This window comes from Theropithecus gelada, chromosome 11 (assembly GCF_003255815.1).
Source record: "Theropithecus gelada isolate Dixy chromosome 11, Tgel_1.0, whole genome shotgun sequence".
Classification (NCBI taxonomy): domain Eukaryota; kingdom Metazoa; phylum Chordata; class Mammalia; order Primates; family Cercopithecidae; genus Theropithecus; species Theropithecus gelada.
Window position 1 is genome coordinate 15,594,928 of NC_037679.1, and position 23,067 is coordinate 15,617,994.

The 23,067-nt window shown below is 42.9% G+C and overlaps 1 protein-coding gene across 3 annotated transcripts in view; it reads left to right on the forward strand.

The window, feature by feature from the left end:
* The first annotated feature begins 543 nt into the window (after positions 1 to 543).
* RBMS2 (RNA binding motif single stranded interacting protein 2) overlaps positions 544 to 23,067 on the forward strand; it is a 71,703-nt gene continuing 49,179 nt past the window's right edge. For all 3 annotated transcript variants that reach the window (XM_025401308.1, XM_025401309.1, XM_025401307.1), the window contains exon 1: positions 544 to 798. In XM_025401308.1, coding sequence (XP_025257093.1) covers positions 733 to 798 — 66 coding nt within the window. In that variant the 5' untranslated portion in view covers positions 544 to 732. The remainder of the gene's footprint in view (positions 799 to 23,067) is intronic.

The window sequence follows — 23,067 nt, forward strand, 5'->3', positions numbered from 1 at the left end:
TGTGGTGGTGGGTACCTGTAATCCCAGCTACTCGAGAAGCTGAGGCAGGAGAATTGTGGAAGGTGGAGGTTGCAGTGAGCCAGATCCAGGATTGCACCGCTGCACTCCAGCCTGGGTGACAGAGTAAAACTTTGTCAAAAAAAAAAAAAAAAAAAAAAAAAATCACTGTAAATGTAAAGTAGGGGAAGCCCTGAGCTTATCTCAAACACTCTGTCTCTAACTCTGGTTTTTCTTTAACGTGTTCTCCAAGGCAATGTCTCAGGAGCCCCTTTAAAATCAAGCTTGAAATCTTATAGCTGAGATCTAAGGGTGGAAATAAAGCCCTTGTTGTCTTTATATGAGAATCAGAACTTGTTCATAGAGGAAAGGGGATAAATTTGAAAGGGGTTAGACCTAAGAACTCTGCTTTCTAGCTTTAACTCCTGAGACTGTGAAAAACAAACAAAAAATAACATCTTGGGCATTAGGACCCAGTCGAAGTGCCTCTGCCTCATTCAGACTCTGTTAACTTCTCTCAGTGACGTAAAGGAGCAGCCCGAGCTCATTCTCTGCCCGCAGCCCCCCTTCATCTCTCCCCTCCTGCTCCTTTTCTCCTCCTTTCTCCTCCCCCTCCCTTTTTTCCTCCCTCCCTCTCCCCCTTTCCCTCGCTCCCCTCCTCCCTCCCTCCCCGTCTTTCTTACCCCCTCCCTTTCTCTCGCTCTCTCTCACTCGTTCCCTAACATTAAAGAGAAAATGCTGCTATCGGTGACTTCCAGGCCTGGGATTTCGACTTTTGGCTACAATAGAAACAACAAGAAGGTAGGGAAAAGCGCTTTTTTGGTGTCTAGCTACTTCTTTTTCTGGGGATCTGGCAATGCCCTTGGTTTTTACATTCTTTTTAAAGAGGGGAAGGGGATTTCTCTCTCAAGATTCCTAATTCCTCACCGTGCTTCTCCCTTTTCCACTACTTCTTTCGGCATCTTTTCTCACCTGGTTCTGGAGTTCAAGGAACTTACAGTCTTTGTGAGGCCTGAAAAGACAGGGGAATTAACAACAAATCAAGCTTGCAAGTTTGTATCCTTATGAAATGAAGTTAGTTTGACTTCCTGCTGATGTATCAGTCTCCACAAGGATAATATGTCATCTCAGACCCTGTCCCCCAGTCCACCCCACCCCCTACAAGATTATTTTATTTGTTGATTAACTGTTTCCATTCTCTCCCCAACCTTCCCTCCTACCCATACCACCAGTAGTATTAGATAGCTGAAATCATAGATAGTCAGTGAAGCCACAACAGTTTATCAAGAGCTGCGTATATTCTTCTAGACTACAGATCCTACCCCACCCAGCCTATAGAGAAGGAGTCTTGAGAGACTTCGCACCTTGGGATTAAGGCACAGAGCGCTGTGATACTTTGGATCTTGCATTTGAGCTGATACTTGGAGCTCTGCAGATAGCCAGACTTTGCAGTGACCCTAGGAGTCTTTATGATTAACCCATGGCTGCCTGAGAGTTGTGCTGTCCTTGGGTAATCTGGGGAGAGATGGACAATCTTGTCCATATTTGACAAGGAATATATTTGGCAGTTTCTGGCATTTCAGGGCACACAGCATACTGATTAGGAGGAATTTCATGCTGTAGCAGGAAGAAGAAGCTTTACCCTCTCTTCGTGTTATAGCTGTTCTTTTAAGAAAAAAATGTGACATGGACATTTAGGGAATCTTTTGCTCATCTAATGGAATGTTGGAGGGTGAGGAACAATTCCTGCTGCTTTCTCATGTACCAATGAGACCATTACAGGTAGATTTAAACAAAAGTGTCTGATCAATGCAGTGGGTAAATGTTTAGACCCAAAACACTTAGTGTTGATTTATGGGCTTAGTCTATGTGGTACTCATTCTGTTTATATCCTAAAGAAATATGGGTAGAGGGGAGAGGAAATGGGGAGCTATAGGTCGGAGGATACAAAGTAGTAGATATGTAGGATGAACAAATCCTGAGATCCAATGTACAACATGAGGACCATAGTTAATAAAATTGTATGTATATGGGATTCATGCTAAATAAGCAGACTTTAGCTCCTCTTGCCACAAAGAGAAACAAAAGGGATAACTATGTGGGATGATTAATTTACTTTATTACAGTAACCTTTCTACTATCTATATGTATCCCATAACATGTTATATACCTTAAAGGTACACAATGAAATTTACTTTAAAAAAGAAATGAGGCTGGGCACGGTGGCTTATGCCTGTAATCCCAGCACTTGGGAGGCCAAGGCGGGTGGATCACTTGAGGTCAGGAGTTCAAGACCAGTCTGGTCAACATGGTGAAACCCCAAATTTGCTGGGCTTGGTGGCACATGCCTGTAATCCCAGCTACTCAGGAGGCTGAAGCAGGAGAATCACTTGAACTTGGGGGACGGAGGTTGCAGTGAGCCAGGATTGTGCCACTGCACTCCAGCCTGGGTGACAGAGCAAGACTCCATCTCAAAAAGAAATGAAATATGAGTTTATACATATTTGTTGGTTATCAATGTATGTTTATATGTACATATGCTGACATCCCTGTATCAAATGTATGTATAGATAATATATTGTATATTATACATATATATTTGAAAGGGAAAATTTCATGTGTCTTTATTCTTTTCAAACCTTGTAGAGTACCATGTGAAAATTTCTTTCCTGATTTTTTTCCCTCCTAGTCTCTCAGGTTACCCAGAACTCATTAAAATAAAAGGAATTCCCAAAATGAATTGCTTCCCTATTAGAGTTTTCATGTATTTGAAGCTATCTAAAAATCTCTTTTCATTCTCTACTCCCTCTCCCACCTTGGAGTATAGGAAAAATTTAACTAGCTTCTAAATCTAGGATAGTATAAGGGACAAGAGGTATAGTTGTGGGTTTGGGTTGAAATCTCTTCTCTTCCTGATAACTGTAAGGTTTGACAATTCAGGAATTATTGGGATTGGTGGGGGAGGTTGGGTAGATACATAATTACTAATTACTAATGTATTTGTCAATTCTTTGGGTTCTTATAAGTCAATGTTATGTTCAGATATAAGGATGCGGTATCTGTGCATCACTTTGTGGCTATGCATATGACTCCTTTTGTGCCTATATAAGTTTGTGAATGCAGAGAGTTTTCATATTTTTATTTTTACTTTTTTTTTTTTTTTTGAGATAAAGTCTCGCTCTGTCACCCAGGCTGGAGTGCAGTGGCGTGATCTCAGCTCACTGCAGCCTCCACCTCCCAGGTTCAAGCATTTCTCCTGCCTCAGCCTCCCGAGTAGCTGGAACTACAGGAGTGCCACCACACCCGGCCAATTTTTTTGTATTCTTAGTAGAGACAGGGTTTTACCATGTTGGCCAGGCTGGTCTCAAACTCCTGACTTCAAGTGATCTGCCTGCCTTGGACTCCCAAAGTGCTGGGATTGCACTTTGAGTCGCCAAGCCCGGCCCATATTTTTATTTATTTATTTATTTATTTATTTATTTATTTATTTTTTGAGACGGAGTCTCACTCTGTCCCCCTGGCTGGAGTGCAGTGGCACGATCTCGGTTCACTGCAAGCTCCGCCTCCCGTGATCATGCCATTCTCCTGCCTCAGCCTCCTGAGTAGCTGGGACTATAGGCGCCTGCCACCTCGCCCGGCTAGTTTTTTTGTATTTTTAGTAGAGACAGGGCTTCACCGTGTTAGCCAGGATGGTCTCGATCTCCTGACCTCGTGATCCACCTGCCTTGGCCTCCCAAAGTGCTGGGATTACAGGCGTGAGCCACCACGCCCGGCCTATTTATTTATTTATTTATTTGAGATGCAGTCTTGTTCTATCGCACCCAGGCTGGAGTGCAGTGGCACGATCTTGGGTTCAAGTGATTCTCCTGCCTCAGCTTCCTGAGTAGCTGGGATTACAGGTGCCCGCCAACACGCCTGCCTAATTTTTTGTGTTTTTAGTAGAGACGGGCTTTCACCATGTTAGTCAGGCTGGTCTTGACCTCCTGACCTCAGGTGATCTGCCTGCCTTGGCCTCCCAAAGTGCTGGGATTACAGACGTGAGCCACTGCACCTGGCCCCATATTTTTATTTTACTTAATTTTTTTCCTCAACACTAGAAGACTAGGGAGGGTGTTTTTAAACTACAACATTATTGTGTTGCTCTTTGTCTTGTCAAGTAGGGCTTACTGTGTTTCTCTGTTGTGGAAAGTGTTATAGATGCATTTGCTTATGTAATTTGTGTATTTTCCATACCCAGTTAAATTTTATTTATTTGTTTATTTATTTATTTTGAGACAGAGTCTTACCTTGTCACCCAGGCTGGAGTGCAGTAGCACAATCCTGGCTTCCTGAAACCTCAGTCTCCTGAGTTCAAGGATTCTCCTGCCTCAACCTCCTGGGACTACAGGTGCGCGCCACCATGCCCAGCTAAATTTTGTAATTTTAGTAGAGACGGGGTTTTGCCATGTTGGCCAGGCTGGTTTCGAACTCCTGGCCTCAAGTGATCTGCCAGCCTCAGGTTCCCAAAGTGCTGAGATTATAGGCGTGAGCCACTGTCCAGCCTATTTATTTATTCATTTATTTTGAGACAGGATATCACTCTGTAGCTTGGGCTGGAGGGCAGTGCCATGATCTCGGCTTACTACAACCTCCACCTACTAGGCTTAAGTGAGCCTCTCACCTCGGCCAACTTTTATATATAACATTTTGTTGTTTGTTTTCGAGACAGAGTCTCGCTCTGTCGCCCAGGCTGGAGTGCAGTGGGGTGATCTCGGCTCACTGCAACCTCCGCCTCCTGGGTTCAAGCGATTCTTCTGCCTCAGCCTCCTGAGTAGCTGGGATTACAGAGGCCTACCACCATGCCTGGCTAATTTTTTATATTTTTGGTAGAGACGGGGTTTCACCGTATTGGCCAGGCTGTTCTCAAACTCCTGACCTCAAGTGACCTGCCCACCTCGGCCTCCCAAAGTGCTGGGATTACAGGCGTGAGCCACCACGCCCTACCTACATATAACTTGTATATAAAAGTTATTGTTTCTTACTGAAACTAATAAAAGTTATTGTAAAAATTTAACTTTGACTGGGCTCAGTGCTCACGCCTGTAATCCCAGCTCTTTGGGAGGCAGAGGCTGGCAGATGGCTTGAGGTCAGGAGTTCGAGACCAGCCTAGCCAACATGGTGAAACCCCGTAAATACTGAAAATACAAAAATTAGCTGGGTATGGTGGTGCATGCCTATAGTCCCAGCTGCTCAGAAGGCTGAGGAAGGAGGATTGCTTGAACCCAGGAGGTGGAGGTTGCAGTGAGCCAAGATTGTGCCACCACACTGCAGCCTGGGCAACAAAGTGAGACTCCATCTCAAAAATAAATAAATAAAATAAAATAAAATAAAAAACATGAAAAGCAGGATTGTTTTATTTTGAAATATATACTTCACTTATCCAGAAAGATGTTTACTGTGGAGGCCATGACAGTCATAATTTTCTTACTCTTTATTGGCTGGTGGTAAATACAGGAATGCAGTCAACAAGTGTGTAATGCCTAATAAAGGCAGACTTTTTTTCTCAGGAAATAGTGTTAATTTTTTTTTCCTTTCTTTGGAATTAAAATAGTTACTGAAGGGGAAAAATGTGGATTTCAAAGAGGGATTCTGCAAGATAATTTCGTGGGTTTTTTTTAAACATCAGTTTTAATGCCCTTCAATAACTTGGTTCATTAAAAAAAAAAAAAAGGCTGAAGTAAAAAGAGACAGGGTCTCAACACTGTTTCTTCAATGTTTGAAGAAGTTGCCTAAGTAGAGAGATTTGAGTATAGGTGAGATTGAAAGAGGAAATGTTTGGGACTAAAGGAATTCCAAACTTGTAAAGGGCCTAACCACGCCTTTCTTGACATCATCTCCCTGGCATGTGTTATTATAATTTAACTCCTCATAGGATCAACAACCATTTCCTTTGGAAAAAAAGAAAAGGGACTGTGTTTAATTTAGGATAATTTGCCTTCCCCAACGTACTTTTCATACATTTCTATTTCTTCTCAATGTTAATATATTGAAGACTGATGGGGAGTAGGAGGTGATGAAAATAAGACTGACTGGTGGGTACTGCCAGATCCTCACTCTTTGAGAAGCTTGTTACCTGCGATTGTTAAGAGTGTTTACTCAGGAGAGAGAAGTGACAAACAGTACTGTAATCACTTAGTACTTCTAACAGGATAGAGAATTTTCTCTGTGTATGTTTACTACTTTTCCTTCTAGTTTCCATCAAATCAAATGTAATAGGACTGAGAATTAAGAACTTGTAGGTCTACCACCTCTTGACTGGGGCAGCTGTTCTGTTATCAGTGATAAGCTAACTCAAATGGTTAAAGTTTAGTGGTAGGCCGGGCGCGGTGGCTCACACTTGTAATCCCAGCACTTTGGGAGGCCAAGGTGGGTGGATCACCTGAGGTCAGGAGTTTGAGACCAGCCTGACCAACATGGTGAAACCCTGTCTCTACTAAAAATACAAAAAAAAAAAAAAATTAGCCAAGTGTGGTAGTGGGCACCTGTAATCCCAGCTACTCCAGAGGCTGAGGCAGGAGAATCGCTTGAACCTGGGAGGTTGCAGTGAGCGGAGATTGCACCATTGCACTCCAGCCTAGGCGACAGAGCGAGACTCCGTCTCAAAAAAATAAATAGGCTGGATGTGGTGGCTCACACCTGTAATCCCAGCACTTTGGAAGGCCGAGGTGGGTGGATCACGAGGTCAAGAGATCGAGACCATCCTGGCCAACATGGTGAAACCCTGTCTTGGCCGGGTGCGGTGGCTCACGCCTGTAATCCCAGCACTTAGGGAGGCCGAGGCGGGTGGATCACGAGGTCAGGAGATCGACACCATCCTGGCTAACATGGTGAAACCCCGTCTCTACTAAAAATACAAAAAAATTAGCCAGGCGTGGTGGCAGGCACCTGTAGTCCCAGCTACTGGGTAGGCTGAGGCAGGAGAATGGCGTGAACCCGGGAGGCGGAGCTTGCACTGAACTGAGATCATGCCACTGCACTCCAGCCTGGGCGACAGAGCGAGACTCCATCTCAAAAAAAAAAAAAAAAAAAAAGAGAAATCCCATCTCTACTAAAAAACAAAAAAATTAGCCGGGCATGGTGGCAGGCGCCTGTAATCCCAGCTACTTGGGAGGCTGAGGCAGGAGAATTACTTAACCTGGGAGGCCGAGGTTGCAGTGAGCCGAGATCGCGCCATTGCACTCCAGCCTGGGCAAAAAGAACAAAACTCCGTGTGAAAAAAATAAATAAATAAATAAATTTTAGTGGTGATGTCTTTCCATTGACCCCTCCTTTCAATTTTTAGCACTACTACTCTAATTTATGCCCTCATTATTGACTACCTTTACTACTGCAATAAACATCTAGCATGAGCATCTTGCCTCCTATTTTTCAACTTCCCTATTCCTTGCCCCCAAGTAATTTTATACCTGTTGCCAGCACAATCTTCCTATAATCCAGCGGTCTAGCACTATTTTCTGTATAAAAAACTTCAGGTCGGGAGTGATGGCTCATTCCTGTAATCCCAGCACTTTGGGAGGCCGAGGCGGGTGGATCACCTGAGGTCAGGAGTTTGAGACCAGCCTGGCCAACATGGTGAAACCCCATCTCTACTAAATATACAAAAATTAGCCAGACATGGTGGGAGGCACCAGTAATCTCAGCTACTTGGGAGGCTGAGGCAGGAGAATTGCTGGAACCCGGGAGGCCAAGGTTGTAGTGAGCCGAGATCGCACCATTACACTTCAGCCCAGGGCCCACAACAGCCAGACTCTATCTCAAAAAAACAACTTTAATGGCCGTATATTACCTGCTGAACAAAGTGCAAATTTCTAGCCCAACACCCACTATCTATCTGGCCTTTCCTTATCTTCCTCATCTCCCCCATCTCCCTCCTGCACCACGCCGCCTTGATTCTGTTACATTTGCTCTACTAGCCAGTTACTTTATTTTATTTTATTTTTATTTACTTATTTTTTGAGACGGAGTCTCGCTCTGTCACCCAGGCTGGAGTGCAGTGGCGCTATCTCGGCTCACCGCAAGCTCTGCCTCCCGGGTTCACGCCATTCTCCTGCCTTAGCCTCCCAAGTAGCTGGGACTACAGGTGCCTGCCACCATGCCTGGCTAATTTTTTTGTATTTTTAGTAGAGACGGGGTTTCACCATGTTAGCCAGGATGGTCTCGATCTCCTGACCTCGTGATCCACCCGCCTCGGCCTCCCTAAGTGCTGGGATTACAGGCGTGAGCCACCACGCCTGGCCTTAGCCAGTTACTTTAATGCAGTTTTTCTGGATATACCCTTTGGTTGCTGGTTTACATTTATTATTCCATAGGAGAATATGCAGTATGCAGTATAACAAAAAAATACAGAACAGAAACAGAACAAGGGAAAATATCAATTAGAATAAGAAGTCAGTTGGAATTAAAAGGGCAAGTATGGCCAGGCACAGTGGCTCATGCTTGTAATTCCAGCACTTTGGGAGACCAAAGTGGGAGGATCACTTGAGCCTAGGAGTTCTAGACTGGCCCGGGCAACATGGCAAAACTCTGTCTCTACAAAAGATACAAAAATTAGCTAGGTATGATGGTGTGTGCCTGTCGTTCCAGCTGCTCAGGAGCCTGAGGTGGGAGGATCACCTGAGCTGGTGGAGGTCGAGGCTACAGTGAGCCGTGATCATGAGGTCGAGGCTACAGTGAGCCGTGATCATGCCACTGCATTGCAGCCTGGGCAACTGAGTGAGACCATGTCTCAAAAAAAAAAAAAAAAAAAAAAAAGTCAAGTGTACAAATCATAAAATTATAATGCTGGAAGATGAGGAGTGAAGCATAGTCTTTGAATTTGTCAGTGTAAAGGTGGTTGATGACTTTGACAAGCAATTTCCAGAGGCATGGGGAGCAAAAGCAAGATTGGAATAGGTTGATGAGTGAAAAAAAGTAAGGAAGTATAGATGATATATACACACTAATCTTTTAAGAACTTTGATTAAGATGTAGAACAGAACCCAAATAGAAAGTAGGCAAAAGATCTGAATCGATGTTTATCCATAGGCTCTATGGAAACATGCTTAACATCATTAGCCATCAAGGAAATATAAAATAAAGCCACGCTGAGATACCACTTCACACCCACTAGGCTGTTTATAATGAAAAAGACAATAATCAGTAATCAAAAAGATAATCGAAAGGATAAATAACTCCTTGGCACCATGATGCCCAGGAGTTTGAGACCAGCCTGGGCAACATGGTGAAACCCCATCTCTACAAAAATACAAAAATTAGCTGGCTGTCGTGGTATACACCTGTAGTCCTAGCTATTAATACTTGGGAGACTGAGGCGGGAGGATTGCTTGAGCCCAAGACGTCAAGGCTGCTGTTGATTGCATCACTGTCTTCATTCTGGGTGACAGAGCAAGACTCTGTATCAAAAAAGAAAGAAAGAGACATAATATATGTGGAGTAATTGGAACCTTTATACACTTCTGGTGGGAATGTAAAATGGTACAGCTGCTTTGGAAAACATCTTGGCAAGTTCTCAAGAGGTTAAGCAAAGACCCAGGAATTCCACTCTTAGATATATGCCCAAGAGAAATGAAAACATGTTCACACAAAGACCTGTACATAAACGTTCATAGGAACATTATTCATAATAGTTCAAAGAGGAAACAACCCAAATGTCCATCAACTGATGAATGGATAAATAAAATACATGGTGTGCCCATACAGTGAAATATTATTCAACAATAATAAGTAATGGGGTACTAGGCTGAGTGTGGTTTCTCATGCCTGTAATCCCAGCACTTTGGGAGCCCGAGGCAGATGGATTACTTGAGCCCAGGAGCTCTAGACCAGCCTGGGCAACATGGCAAAAGCAAAATCCCATCTCTACAAAAAGTACAAAAATTAGCCAGGCATGCTGGTGTGCAACACACCTGTAGCCCCAGCTACTCAGAAGGCTGAGGTGGAAGGATTGCTTGAGGCTGGGAGGTGGAGGCTGCAGTGGATCACACCACTGTACTCCAGCTTGTGCAACAGAGCAAGATGCTGTCTCAAAAAAACAAAAACAAACAAACAAACAAACAAAAAACACAACAACAACAAAAAACAAAGATCCCTAGGGGAAAAAAAAAAGGAATGGAATACTGATACATCCTAAATGTGGATGAACTTTAAAAACATTATGCTCATAAAAGAAGCCAGTCATATATGTTATATGATTCCATTTATGGGAAATGCCCAGAATACAGAAATCTATAGAGACAGAAAGTCGATTAGTGGTTGCCTAGGGCTTAGTGGGGAAATAGGGAGTGACTGGTAATGGGTATTGTGTTTCTTTTTGGGGTAATGAAATGTTCTAAAATTCTGGTTATGGTTGCACAACTCTGTGATCTAAGTACCATTGAATTTATGCTTTATTTATTTAGAGACAGGGTCTCACTCTGTTGCCGAGGCTAGAGTGCAGTGGCACAATCATAGCTTACTAAAGCCTCAAACCCCTGAGCTCAAGGGATCCTCCTGCCACAGCCTCCCACGTAGCTGGGATTACAGTGCCACATGCCCAGCTAATAACATTTTTTTTTTTATAAAGACGGGATTTTGCTATGTTGCCTAGGCTTGTCTCAAACTGCTGGGCTCAAGTGATCCTCCTGCCTTGGCCTCCCAAAGTGCTGGGATTACAGGCGTGAGTCACTGTGCCTAGTCCTGAATTTATACTTAAATGGGCGACATGTATGGTATGTGAATTATAACTCAGTAGAGTTGTTATTTTTTAAAAAGATAGGGAGCAGAGAAATGAGATAAAAGCTGGACGAGGATAGCGGTGCTGTCAAGAGAGAATTTTCTTTTTCCTTTTTTTTTTTTTGAGACAGGATCTTGCTCTGTTGCCCAGGCTGGAGCACTGTGGTACAATCATGGTTCACTGTAGCCTCAACCTCCTGGGCTCAAGCGATTCTCCTACCTTGGTCTCCCAAGTAGCTGGGATTACCGGCTCACGCCATCACACTTGGCTAATTTTTAAATTTTTTGTACAGATGAGGTCCCACTATATTGCCCTGGCTGGTCTCAAACTCCTGGGCTCAAGTGATTCTCCCATCTCAGCCTCCTAAAGTGCTGGGATTTCAAGCGTGAGATACTGCACCTGGCTGAGATAATTTTCTTAAAGATGGGAGATGTAGGAGCCAAATGTAAAGAGAATCATGACCAATTACTTGGTACTTATTCTCAAAATATGCATATTAACATCCCACCAACTCTGATCTTTTTGTTGTTCTTGTGCCTTATGCATTCAGCCTCTGATCGTTTTTGTTGTTGTTGCTTAATTCTGGAATGGCCTTTCGTTTCATTTGTTTACTTCACTCATATTACTTAAATTTATTGAACTGCTGCAGCATGCTAGGCCCTGGGGGTAAGGCATGACAGTGGTCCTTTAAGAACTCACAGTCAAAACTGTCTTTAAAAATCCTACCCGTCCCTTTAAGTTCAGTTGAAATATTACCTCTTATATAAAGCTTCTGCTAATCGCTCCATTTCCCAGCCCCAGAGGGGACTGTTTTTCCCAAAGGGGACTTTTTTCTGAAACCCCATAATGTTTTATACTTCTTAAATTGTGTTTATATGATTTTGCATTGTACTGGAATCATTTAGGTAATTGTCTTATCTTCATTGCTAGAGTGTAAGCTCTTTAAGGGTAGAGACAGTGTTATTCAGTTTATTATCTCCCCAAATACCTAATGTAGCATCTTAGGCCTATCTAGTAGATACTCAAAAAACATATCCTAATAAATGCGATTAAGCTATCACATTTAGTGCCTATGGTAGTCACGAAATCAAGCTTAAGCAAAGGAAGGAAGCATTGTGTTCTATACAAACCCTGAAATATGGAGTTAGATAGATCTGAATGTATTTTTTAAGTAATTATTTACTGATTGATCTGAATTTAAATGTGGCTTTGTCACGTATTAGCTGTGTGACCAGTGCCAGGTCTTAGGTCTTAGGCTTTCTGACCTTGAATTTTTCATCTTAAAGTACTGATATATTGGCCGGGCACAGTGGCTCATGCCTGTAATCCCAGCACTTTGGGATCAGCCCGTGGAGGCGGGCAGATCATGAGGTCAGGAGTTCAAGACCAGCCTGGCCAACATAGTGAAACCCTGTCTGTACTAAAAATACAAAAAAATTAGCCAGGCATGGTGGTGGGTGCCTGTAATCCCAGCTACTTGGGAGGGTGAGGCAAGGAGAATCGCTTGAACCTGGGAGGCGGAGGTTGCAGTGAGCCAAGATCCGCCACTGCACTCCAGCCCAGGTGACAATGTGAGACTCCACCTCAAAAAAAAAAAAAAAGTGCTGATATATTTTATCGAATTATTTTGAGGATTGGTAATGTTTATAATCACATATCAGCCTGTATATTGGCTGTTATTTCTTTTATTTTAAGAAAACATTGTGGGCTGGGTGTGGTGGCTCACACCTATAATCCCAGCACTTTGGGAGGCTGAGATGGGCAGATCACCTGAGGTCAGGTGTTCAAGACCTGCCTGGCCAACCTGGTGAAACCCTGTCTCTATTTAAAAATATAAAATTAGCCGGGCATGATGATGCATGCTTGTAATCTCAGCTAACTGGGAGGCTGAGCCAGGAGAATCGCTTGAACCCAGGAGGTAGAGGTTGCAGTGAGCCAAGATCATGCCATCGTACTCCAGCCTGGGCTATAAGAGCGAAACTCTGTCTAAAAAGTATAAAAGAGAAAAAAACATTGGTCAGGCGCGGTGGTTCATGCCTGTAATTCCAGCACTTTGGGAGGCCGAGGTGGGCAGATCACCGGAGGTCAGAAGTTTGAAACCAGCCTGACCAACATGGTGAAACCCCATCTCTACTAAAAATACAAAATTAGCCAGTCATGGTGGTGCATGCCTGTAATCCTAGATACTAGAGAGGCTGAGGCAGGAGAATCGCTTGAACCCTGGAGGCGGAGGTTGCAGTAAACAAAGATTGTGCCATTGCACTCCAGCCTGAGCAACAAGAGCAAAACTCTGTCTCAAAAAAAGAAAAAGAAAAAAAAATTAAATTAAAGCACTTTTTCTTCTTCTTCTAGCCACTGTTTCATTTCTCTACTTTCCTTTCAGTAAAACATCTTGAAAGAGCTATCTATTCAAGAATCATATATACTTGCTGTCTCCAATTTATTTCCTTTCATTCTTTTTTCTTTTATTATCTTGAATATATTGTCTGATAATACAGAAGTTTACATGTAGTTATAAAGTGTAATAATAGAAGAACACCTGTAAGAGGTACTCTCAAGTACTAGACTAGATTCATTGCCTATAAATTACGTACACAGGAATTTCTCCATCTCATCCTCTGCACCTCTTCTAGAGATAACCACTGTCTAAATTCTGTATTTATCATTATCTTGCTTTTTATTTTATTATTTTTTTTGAGACTAGGTCTCACTTTGTCACTTGGGCTGGAGTACAGTGGCTCAATCATGGCTCACTCACTGCAGCCTCAACTTCCCTGGCTCAAGCAATCCTCCCACCTCAGCTTCCTGAGTAGCTAGGAATACAGGTGTGCATCACCATGCCCAGCTAATTTTTAAATTTTTTGTGGAGATAGGGTCTCGCTATGTTGCCCAGGCAGGTCTCGAACTCCTGACCTGAAGTGATCCTCCTGCCTTGGCCTCCCAAAGTGCTGGGATTATAGGTGTGAGCCGTGGCACCCAGCCCTATTACTTTTTTTTTTTTTTTTTTTTTTGAGACGGGGTCTTACTCTGTCACCCAGGCTGGAGTGCAGTGGCATGATCTCAACTCACTGCATCTTCCACCTCCCAGGTTCAGGCGATTCTCATGTCTCAGCCTTCTGAGTAGCTGGGACTACAGGCGCATGCCACCACAACTGACTTATATTTGTGTTTTTAGTAGAGACTGGGTTTCACCATGTTGGCCAGGTTGGTCTCGAACTCCTGACTTCAAGTGATTCGGCCACCTTGGCCTCCCAAAGTGCTGGGATTACAGGTATGAGCCACTGCGCCCGGCAGCCCTGTTACTTTTTGAAAACATAGTTTTAGTTTTCCGTGGAGGAAAGTTAAGCCAGTTTACTTCTATACTCCCATTTTGGACTGAAAGTCTTCCCCAAAAAACATAGTTTTAAAATCATGTTTAATTTACTTGTTTGCATTGTTGTGAGTACTTTATATAACTATCTGTAATTATATCTGCATAATATATAATTATATAACTATTTTTTTCTTATTTAATCCTTACAACTTCATTATTATTATTCCCATCTTATAGATGAGGAAAAGTGAGTTACAGAGAGTTTGAAAATCATACTGCTAGTGAATGGCCCAACTGGGATTTGAACCCAGGTAATCTAGTTCCAAATCTGTGCTTGTAACCACTGCTATAGTCTCTTATTGCAGCACATAGTCTTCTGTTTGTTTTGTTTTTGTTTTTTTACTTTCAATGTTGTGTTTTCACGATTCATTCATGTTGCATGTAGATGTGTTTTATTCGTTGTTCCATGCTTTATAGTATTTCATTTGTGAATATACTGTAATTTATCCATTCTCCTACCAGTGAACTTTTAGATTGTTTCTAGATTTTGTTTGTTCGTTTATGCTGTTTTTGAAATTGCTGTTCTGAACATTCTTCTGTATGTAGTGTCCTTGTGCAAGAGTTTCTCTTGGGTTTCTACTTAAGAGTGGGATTGCTGAGCCATCAGGTATGCGAATATTCCACTTTGGGAGATAATGCTAAATTGATTTCCAAAGTATTGTACCAAGTCTGTTCCCATCAACAATGTATAAAATTTGTCATGGATTTACATCCTTTCCATTTTTTGATAATGTCAGACTTCTCTCATTCCCTATTAAACCCAAACTAATTAGGCTTTTATTCCTACCACTCCACCAAAATTGCTCTTTTGAAAGTCTGCAGTGACTGATGTTATTACGTAAATGTTTGTTTCTTTGTTTGTTTATTATTTTTATGATGGAGTCTCGCTCTGTCGCCCAGGCTGGAGTGTAGTGGCACGATCTCGGCTCACTGTAATCTCCGCCTCCCAGGTTCATGTCATTCTCCTGCCTCAGCCTCCCAAGTAGCTGGGACTACAGGCGCCCGCCACCACGCACGGCTAATTTTTTTGTATTTGTAGTAGAGACGGGTTTTCACCATGTTAGCCAGGATGGTCTCGATCTCCTGACCTTGTGATCTGCCTGCCTCAGCCTCCTAAAGCGCTGGGATTACAGGCATGAGCCACCACGCCCGGCCCCAGAAAATGCTTATTTCTTTCTTTTTTTTTTTTTTTGAGATGGAGTCTCGCTCTGTCGCCCAAGCTGGAGTGCAGTGGCCGGATCTCGGCTCACTGCAAGCTCCGCCGCCCGAGTTTACGCCATTCTCCTGCCTCAGCCTCCCGAGTAGCTGGGACTACAGGCGCCTGCCACCTCGCCCGGCTAGTTTTTTGTATTTTTTAGTAGAGACGGGGTTTCACCGTGTTAGCCAGGACGGTCTTGATCTCCTGACCTCGTGATCCGCCCGTCTCGGCCTCCCAAAGTGCTGGGATTACAGGCTTGAGCCACCGCGCCCGGCCAGAAAATGCTTATTTCTTAACTTGCATCTTAACCTATCGACAACACTTGACACAATTTATCACTCTATTCCTTGAGAAACTTTCTTCATTTGACTTACAGAATACCACACTCTCCTGGTTTTCTTCTCATTTCTATGGCCTCTCTTTTTCTGGCTCCTTTCCTGGTTTCTCCTCATTTTCCTGACCTCTAAACCTTGGAGTACCCCAGAACTCAGTCCTTGACCTCTTTTCTGTCTATATTTCTCTCTTCATAGTTTTATCCAGTTCTTGGACAGGTGCAGTAGCTCATGCCTGTAACCTCAGGCCTTTGGGAGGCTGAGGTGGGCAGATTGCTTGAGCTCAGGAGTTTGAGACCAGCTGGGGCAACATGGTGAAACCAAAATACAAAAATTAGCCAGGCGTGGTGGTGTGTGCCTGTGGTCCCAGTTACTCGGGAGGCTGAGGTGGAAGGATCACTTGAACCCAGGAGGCAGAGGTTGCAGTGAGCTGAGATTGCGCCACTGCACTCCAGCCTAGGTGACAGAGTAAGACTCCATCTCAAAATATATATATATATATCTCCAGTCTCATAGCTTTGAATAGCATCCATATGATGGAACTCTCAACTTGGACTGCCCTCCTGTATTTTAGATTCATATATTTAACATCACACCTGACAGTTCCATTTAGACATTAATTAGACATTTCAAACTTAACAGATCTCCTGCTTGTTCTTTTCCTCCCTGCCCTGCCAAAACTGTTCTCCATCTCAGTAAATGGCAACTTCATTCTTCCATATGCTCAGACCAGAAACCTTAATATTATCCTTGACCTTTTTCTCCCATAGCTCCATATCTAATGGTATACTACTAGTATCTACTTTATTGAGCTGTTAGTAATGAATGCCTGGCACATAGTAAATGATCATTAAGGTTAACGATTGGCTGGGTGCGGTGGCTCAAACCTGTAATCCTAGCACTTTGGGAGGCTGAGGCATGTGGGTGGATCACCTGAGGTCAGAAGTTTGAGGCCATCCTGGCCAACATGGCGAAACCATGTCTCTACTAAAAATACAAAAATTAGCTGGGCGTGGTGGCGCACACCATAATCCCAGTTATTTGGGAGGCTGAAGCAGGAGAATCACCTGAACCTGGGAGGTGGAGGTTGCAATGAGCTGAGATCGCACCCTTGCACTCTAGCCTGGGCAACAAGAATGAAACTCCGTCTCAAAAAAAAAAAAAAAAAAAAAAAAAAAATCCCAGCCCTCTGGGAGGCTGAGGCAGGCAGAATACCTGAGGTCAGGAGTTCTGCCCAGATAATTTTTGTATTTTTTGTAGAGATGGGGTTTCACCATGTTGCCCAGGCTGGTCTTGAACTCCTGGGCTCAAATAATCTCCCCACCTCAGCCTCTCAAAGTGCTGGAATTACAAGCGTGAGCCACCATGCCTGGCCTGAGCTTCTTGAAAGAGTAGTCTGTATAGAGTCTCTGTTTCCTTACATCCCACTCTTTTTCTTAGTAAGATCCTTCCTTCCTTCCTTCCTTCCTTCCTTTTCTTTCTTTTCTCTCTTTTCTCTCCTCTCCTTCTTTCTTGTTTTTTTGTTTGTTTGTTTGAGATGGAGTATCGCTCTGTCTCCCAGGCTGGAATGCAGTGGCATGATCTTGGCTTACTGCAACCTCCACCTGGCAGGTTCAAGCAATTCTCCTGCTTCAGCCTTCCGAGTAGCTGGGACTACACGCGTGCACCACCATGCCTGGCTAATTTTTTGTATTTTTAGTGGAAACAGGGTTTCACCATGCTGGCCAGGCTGGTCTCGAACTCCTGACCTCATGATCTGCCACCACCCCCCGCCGCCCTCGGCCTCCCAAAGTGCTGGGATTACAGGTGTGAGCCACTGTACCTGGCCTATTTTTATATTTAATTGTGACAAATATACATAACATAAAATGTACCATCTTGAACTTTTTTTTTTTTTTGAGACAGAGTTTCACTCTTGTTGCCCAGGCTGGAGTGCAATGGCACGATCTCAGCTCACCGCAAACTCCACCCCCTGGGTTCAAGCGATTCTCCTGCCTCAGCCTCCCAAGTAGCTGGGATTATAGTCATGCACCACCACACCCGGCTAATTTTGTATTTTTTTAGTAGAGACAGGGTTTCTCCATGTCGGTCAGGCTAGTCCTGAACTCCCTACCTCAGGTGATCCACCCACCTCGGCCTCCCAAAGTGCTGGGATTACAGACATAAGCCACTACGCTGGCCTTTTTTTTTTTTTTTTTGAGACGGAGTCTTGCTCTGTTGTCCAGGCTGGTGTGCAGTGGCATGATCTTGGCTCACTGTAACCTCCGCCTCCCAGGTTCAAGTGATTCTCCTGCCTCAGCCTCCAAAGTAGCTGGGATTACAGGCACCTACCATCATGCCTGGCTAATGTTTGTAGTTTTAGTAAAGATGAGGTTTCACTATGTTGGTCAGGCTGGCCTTGAACTCCTGACCTCAAGCAATCCACTCGCCTCAGCCTCCCAAAGTGCTGGGATTACAGGTGTGAGGCACCCACCGCGCCCAGCTCATCTTGAACATTTTAGTGTACAGTTTAGTAGCATTAAGTGCATTTACATTGTGCGCAACCCATCTCCAGAATTCTTTTCATCTTACGGAACTGAAACTCTGTACCCATTAAACAACTGCACATTCTCCTCTCCCTCCAGCCTCTGGCAATCACTGTTCTACTTTCCGTCTCGATGAATTTGACTACCCTATGTACCTTATGTAAGTGGAGTCATACAATATTTTGGTGACTGGCTTATTTCACTTGGTATAATGCCCTCATGGTTCATCTATGTTGTAGCATGTGTCAGTGTTTCCTTGCCTTTCACCCTGAATAATGTTTCATTGTATGTTCAGCATATAGCACATATTTGTTTATTCATTTGCCCATTGATGGATACTTGGGTTGCTTCTACCTTTTGGCTGTTGTGAATAATGTTGCTATGAACTTGAGTGTACAAATTCACTCAAGTGTCCCTTTGAGACACTGCTTTCAATTCTTTTGGGTATATACCCAGAAGTGGAATTGCTACATCATATGGTAAGTCTATTTTTAACTTTTTCAGGAACCACTGTCCTGTTTGCAATGCTGCACAGGGTTCCAATTTCTCTGCATCCTTACCAACATTTGTTGTTTTCTGCTTTTTTTTTTTTTTGACAAGTAGCCATCCTGATGGGTGTGAGGTGGTATCCCATGGTTTTGATTTCTGTTTCTCTAATGATTAGTGATGTTGAACATCTTTTCGTATACTTATTGGTCATTTGTAAATCTTCTTTGGAGATAAGTCTATTCAAGTCCTTTGCTTATTTTATTCTATTATTTTATTTATTTATTTATTTGAGATGGAGTTTTGCTCTTTTTGCCCAGGCTGGAGTGCAACGGCATGATCTCGGCTCATTGCAACCTCCACCTCCCGGGTTCAAGTGACTCTCCTGCCTCAGCCTCCTGAGTAGCTGGGATTACAGACATGCACCACCACGCCCAGCTAATTTTTGTATTTTTAGTAGAGATGGGGTTTTGCTATGTTGGCCAGGCTAATCTCAAACTCCTGGCCTCATGTGATCCACCCATTTCAGCCTCCCAAAGTGCCTGGAATTACAGGCATGAGCCACCACACCCGGCCCATCTTTGGGATTTTGATAGGGATTACATTGAATCTGCAGATTACAGGCATGAGCCACCACATTCAGCCCATTTTTGGGATTTTGTTAGGGATTACATTGAATCTGCAGATTGCTTTGCATAGTACTGATATCTTTTTTTTTTTTTTTTTTTGAGACGGAGTCTTGCTCTGTCGCCCAGACTGGAGTGCAGTAGCGCGATCTTGGCTCGCTGCAACCTCTGCCTCCTGGGTTCGAGCAATTCTCTGCCTCAGCCTCCTCAGTAGGTGGGATTACAGGTGCCTTACACCAAGCCCGGCTAATTTTTGTATTTTTAGTAGAGACAGGGTTTCATCATCTTGGCCAGGCTGGTCTTGAACTCCTGACCTCGTGATCCATCCGCCTTGGCCTCCCAAAGTGCTGGGATTACAGGCGTGAGCCACCGTGCCCGGCCCTGATATCTTAACAATGTTAATGCTTCCAATCCATGAGCATGGAGTGTCTTTCCATATATTTGTGTCTTCTGCAATTTATTTTAGGAATATTTTTAGCTTTCACTGTACAAGTCTTTTGCCTCCTTGGTTAACCTTATTCTTAAGCATATTATTATTTTTGGTGCTATTAGAAATGGAACAGTTTTCTTAATTTCCTTTTCAAATCATTCGTTGTTAATTATATAAAATTCAGAAATTCTTTTTTTTTTTTTTTTTTTTTTTAAAAGAGTCTTTCTCTTTTGCCCAGACTGGAGTGCAGTCGAGCAATCTCAGCTCACTGCAACCTCTGCCTCCTGGGTTCAAGCAATTCTCCTGCCTCAGCCTCGCAAATAGCTGGGATTACAGGTGCATGTCACCATACCCAGCTAACTTTTTGTATTTTTAGTAGAGATGAGGTTTCACCATGTTGGCCAGGCTGGTCTGGAACTCCTGAACTGAAGTGATTTGCCCTCCTCAGCCTTCCAAAGTACTAAGATTACAGGCATGAGCCACTGCGCCCAGCCAGAATTCAGCAATTCTATAAGTCTATTTTTGTGTATTGATTCAGCAAATCAGATATTGCCTTTCTGTTATAGAGGGTAAAGATTTATTTCTTTTAAACCCCATGCCCTTATGTTCCAGCCTCCCCTTTCTTCCCAACTTCCGTGTATAAGTTGTGTCATGATTTTTAGTTAAATCAGTATTCAGTATTTATATTATGATTTTATAAGTATTATTTCTAACTAAGCTGTATAATATGCTACAATAATAGTTCCTTTGTTCAATTTTTGTTTTCCCTGGAGTGAATAATTACCTTGTTTCTTAGTTTTATTTTATATAATAGACAGCATTTTTTTTTTTTTTTTTGAGACGGAGTCTCCCTGTGCTCCCAGGCTGGAGTGCAGTGGCGTGATCTCGGCTCACTGCAAGCTCCGCCTCCCGGGTTCACGCCATTCTCCCGCCTCAGCCTCCCAAGTAGCTGGAACTACAGGCGCCCGCCACCACGCCCGGCTAGTTTTTTGTATTTTTAGTAGAGACGGGGTTTCACCATGTTAGCCAGGATAGTCTCGATCTTCTGACCTCGTGATCCACCCGCCTCGGCCTCCCAAAGTGCTGGGATTACAGGCTTGAGCCACCGCGCCCGGCCGACAGCATTTTTACATACCAGTTACTGTTCTTTTATTTTTTTTTGAGATGGAGTTTCGCTCTTGTTGCCCAGACTGGGGTGCAAAGGCGTGATCTGGGCTCACTGCAACCTCTGCCTTCCAGGTTCAAGCGATTCTCCTCCCTCAGCCTCCTGAGCATACCAGTTACTGTTCTAAGCCCTTTATAAAATTTAACTCACATAAACCTAAAAACTGAGAGGCTACATGTTTCATTACATTCCAGTGTCACTGGCCTTCTTTTCCCTCCAAAGTCCCACCTTATAGCTTTTAACTGTGTTATTCCCTCTTTCTGGAACGATCTCTTTCATTCTCCCAATGACTAGTTTCTTCTCATCCTTGAAGTCTTTTGTACTTGAATGTCATCTTTCTGACTAGTCTAATGAAAATAGGCCACGACCTTCTTTTTTTTTTTGGTAGCCCACTTATCACAGTGGTTAATTATTAAATTATTTTATGATTATTTGATTAATGTCTCTCTTCCCACTAAATACCCCTGAAAATTTCATTAGGCCAAAACCATGTCTGGTTTAGCTAAGCATTTTGTCCTTGGTACCTGATGTAGTGTCTAGTACTCTAAAGTGGGCATTGAATATTTATTGAATGAATAGATGTCAGCTCCCTTTATGTTTCAGGCACCATGATAAGAGTTTTACATGTATGTATGAATGTATTTATGTATTTATTTGTATTTACATATATGTATGTATGTATTTATTTATTTATTGCAGAAGGGGATCTCACTTCCTCTCCCAGGCTGGAGTGGAGTGGTGTGATCATAGCTCACTGCAACCTCAACCACCTGAGCTCAGGTGATCCTCCTGCCTTAGCCTTCCATGTAGCTGGGACTGCAGGTGTACACTAACACACCCAACTGATTTTTTAAAAATTGTTTTTTTAGAGACAAGGTCTCACTATGTTGCCCAGACTGATCTCAAACTTCTGACTTCAAGTGATCCTCCCACCTCAGTCTTCAGAGTAGCTGGGATTATAGGCAAGAATAACCACACCTGGCTACCTGCATTTATCTTAATCCCCACAACAGTCCTATTTCATAGGTGTTGTTAACTATCCCCATTTTATAGGTAAGGTCAAGCAACTTATCCAAAGTCACACAGGTAGTACAAGACAATGGTAGAGTTAAACCCAAATATTGGTTGTGCTCGGTGGCTCATGCCTGTAATCCCAGCACTTTGGGAGGTCAAGGCAGGAGGATCACTTGAACCCAGAGTTCAAGACCAGACTAGGTAACAGGGCAAGACTAAGTCTCTACAAAAATTTCAAATAGTATCCAGGTGTGGTAGCATGCGCCTGTAGTCGAGGCTACTCAGGAGGCTGAGGTAGGAAGATTGCTTGAGTCCAGGAATTCGGGGCTATGGTGAACCATGATTGTGCCACTACACTCCAGCCTGGGCAACAGAGTGAGACCTTGACTCAAAAAAAAAAAAAAAAACCACACACCCCAAAAACCCCTAATTCTCTGTGACTTTTGAGCCAGTGTTTTAACCATTTTCTGTTGGTTAATGGGATTTACAGTCAAGAAAAATACTTTTTTAAAAATTGAGTAAACATTGATTCCTTGCCTATTCAGTTGCTGAATGAACAGTGAAAAATTAAGTAGTTATATAAAGAGTGAATCTGATTTTTCCTCATTTGTAAAATAAAGACATTAATTAGGAATGGAATTGATTACTTTAACTCAAATTGAATTACTATTAAATTATTATTTTACAAATAATAGGATTTGCAAACTGATAGGACTATACTCTTACCTTTACCCCATTATTTCAATTACCAAAAATAACATTTGCATAGCTCTTAAAGATTGTTGGTGTTTGAGGGTTTCAATCTGAAGCATTCCTCTTACTTCAATCCAGTTGAGAAATACGAAAAAAGTTTGACAGATGGAAATAAAGTAACACTGTTATTACTAATAAAACTAATCTTCAAGAAGATAGCTTATATTTGTGGGCTAGTAGATGTTCTAATACTGAATCCAGAATTAGACAGATTTATCCACCTAAATACAAACAGTACTTAAAAACCAGACAAAAACCTATGGACTTCTTCATGCGGGCACTTACCCTATAAAATTTGACCAGTTCAGAGTAGCAAAGCTGAGTGTGTACTCCCTGTAGCCAGCTGGATCTCAAAATAGGAAAGAAGGAGCTGTGTTTTTCTTCTAGTCACTAAGAAGGGAGGGGTGATATGCTAAAC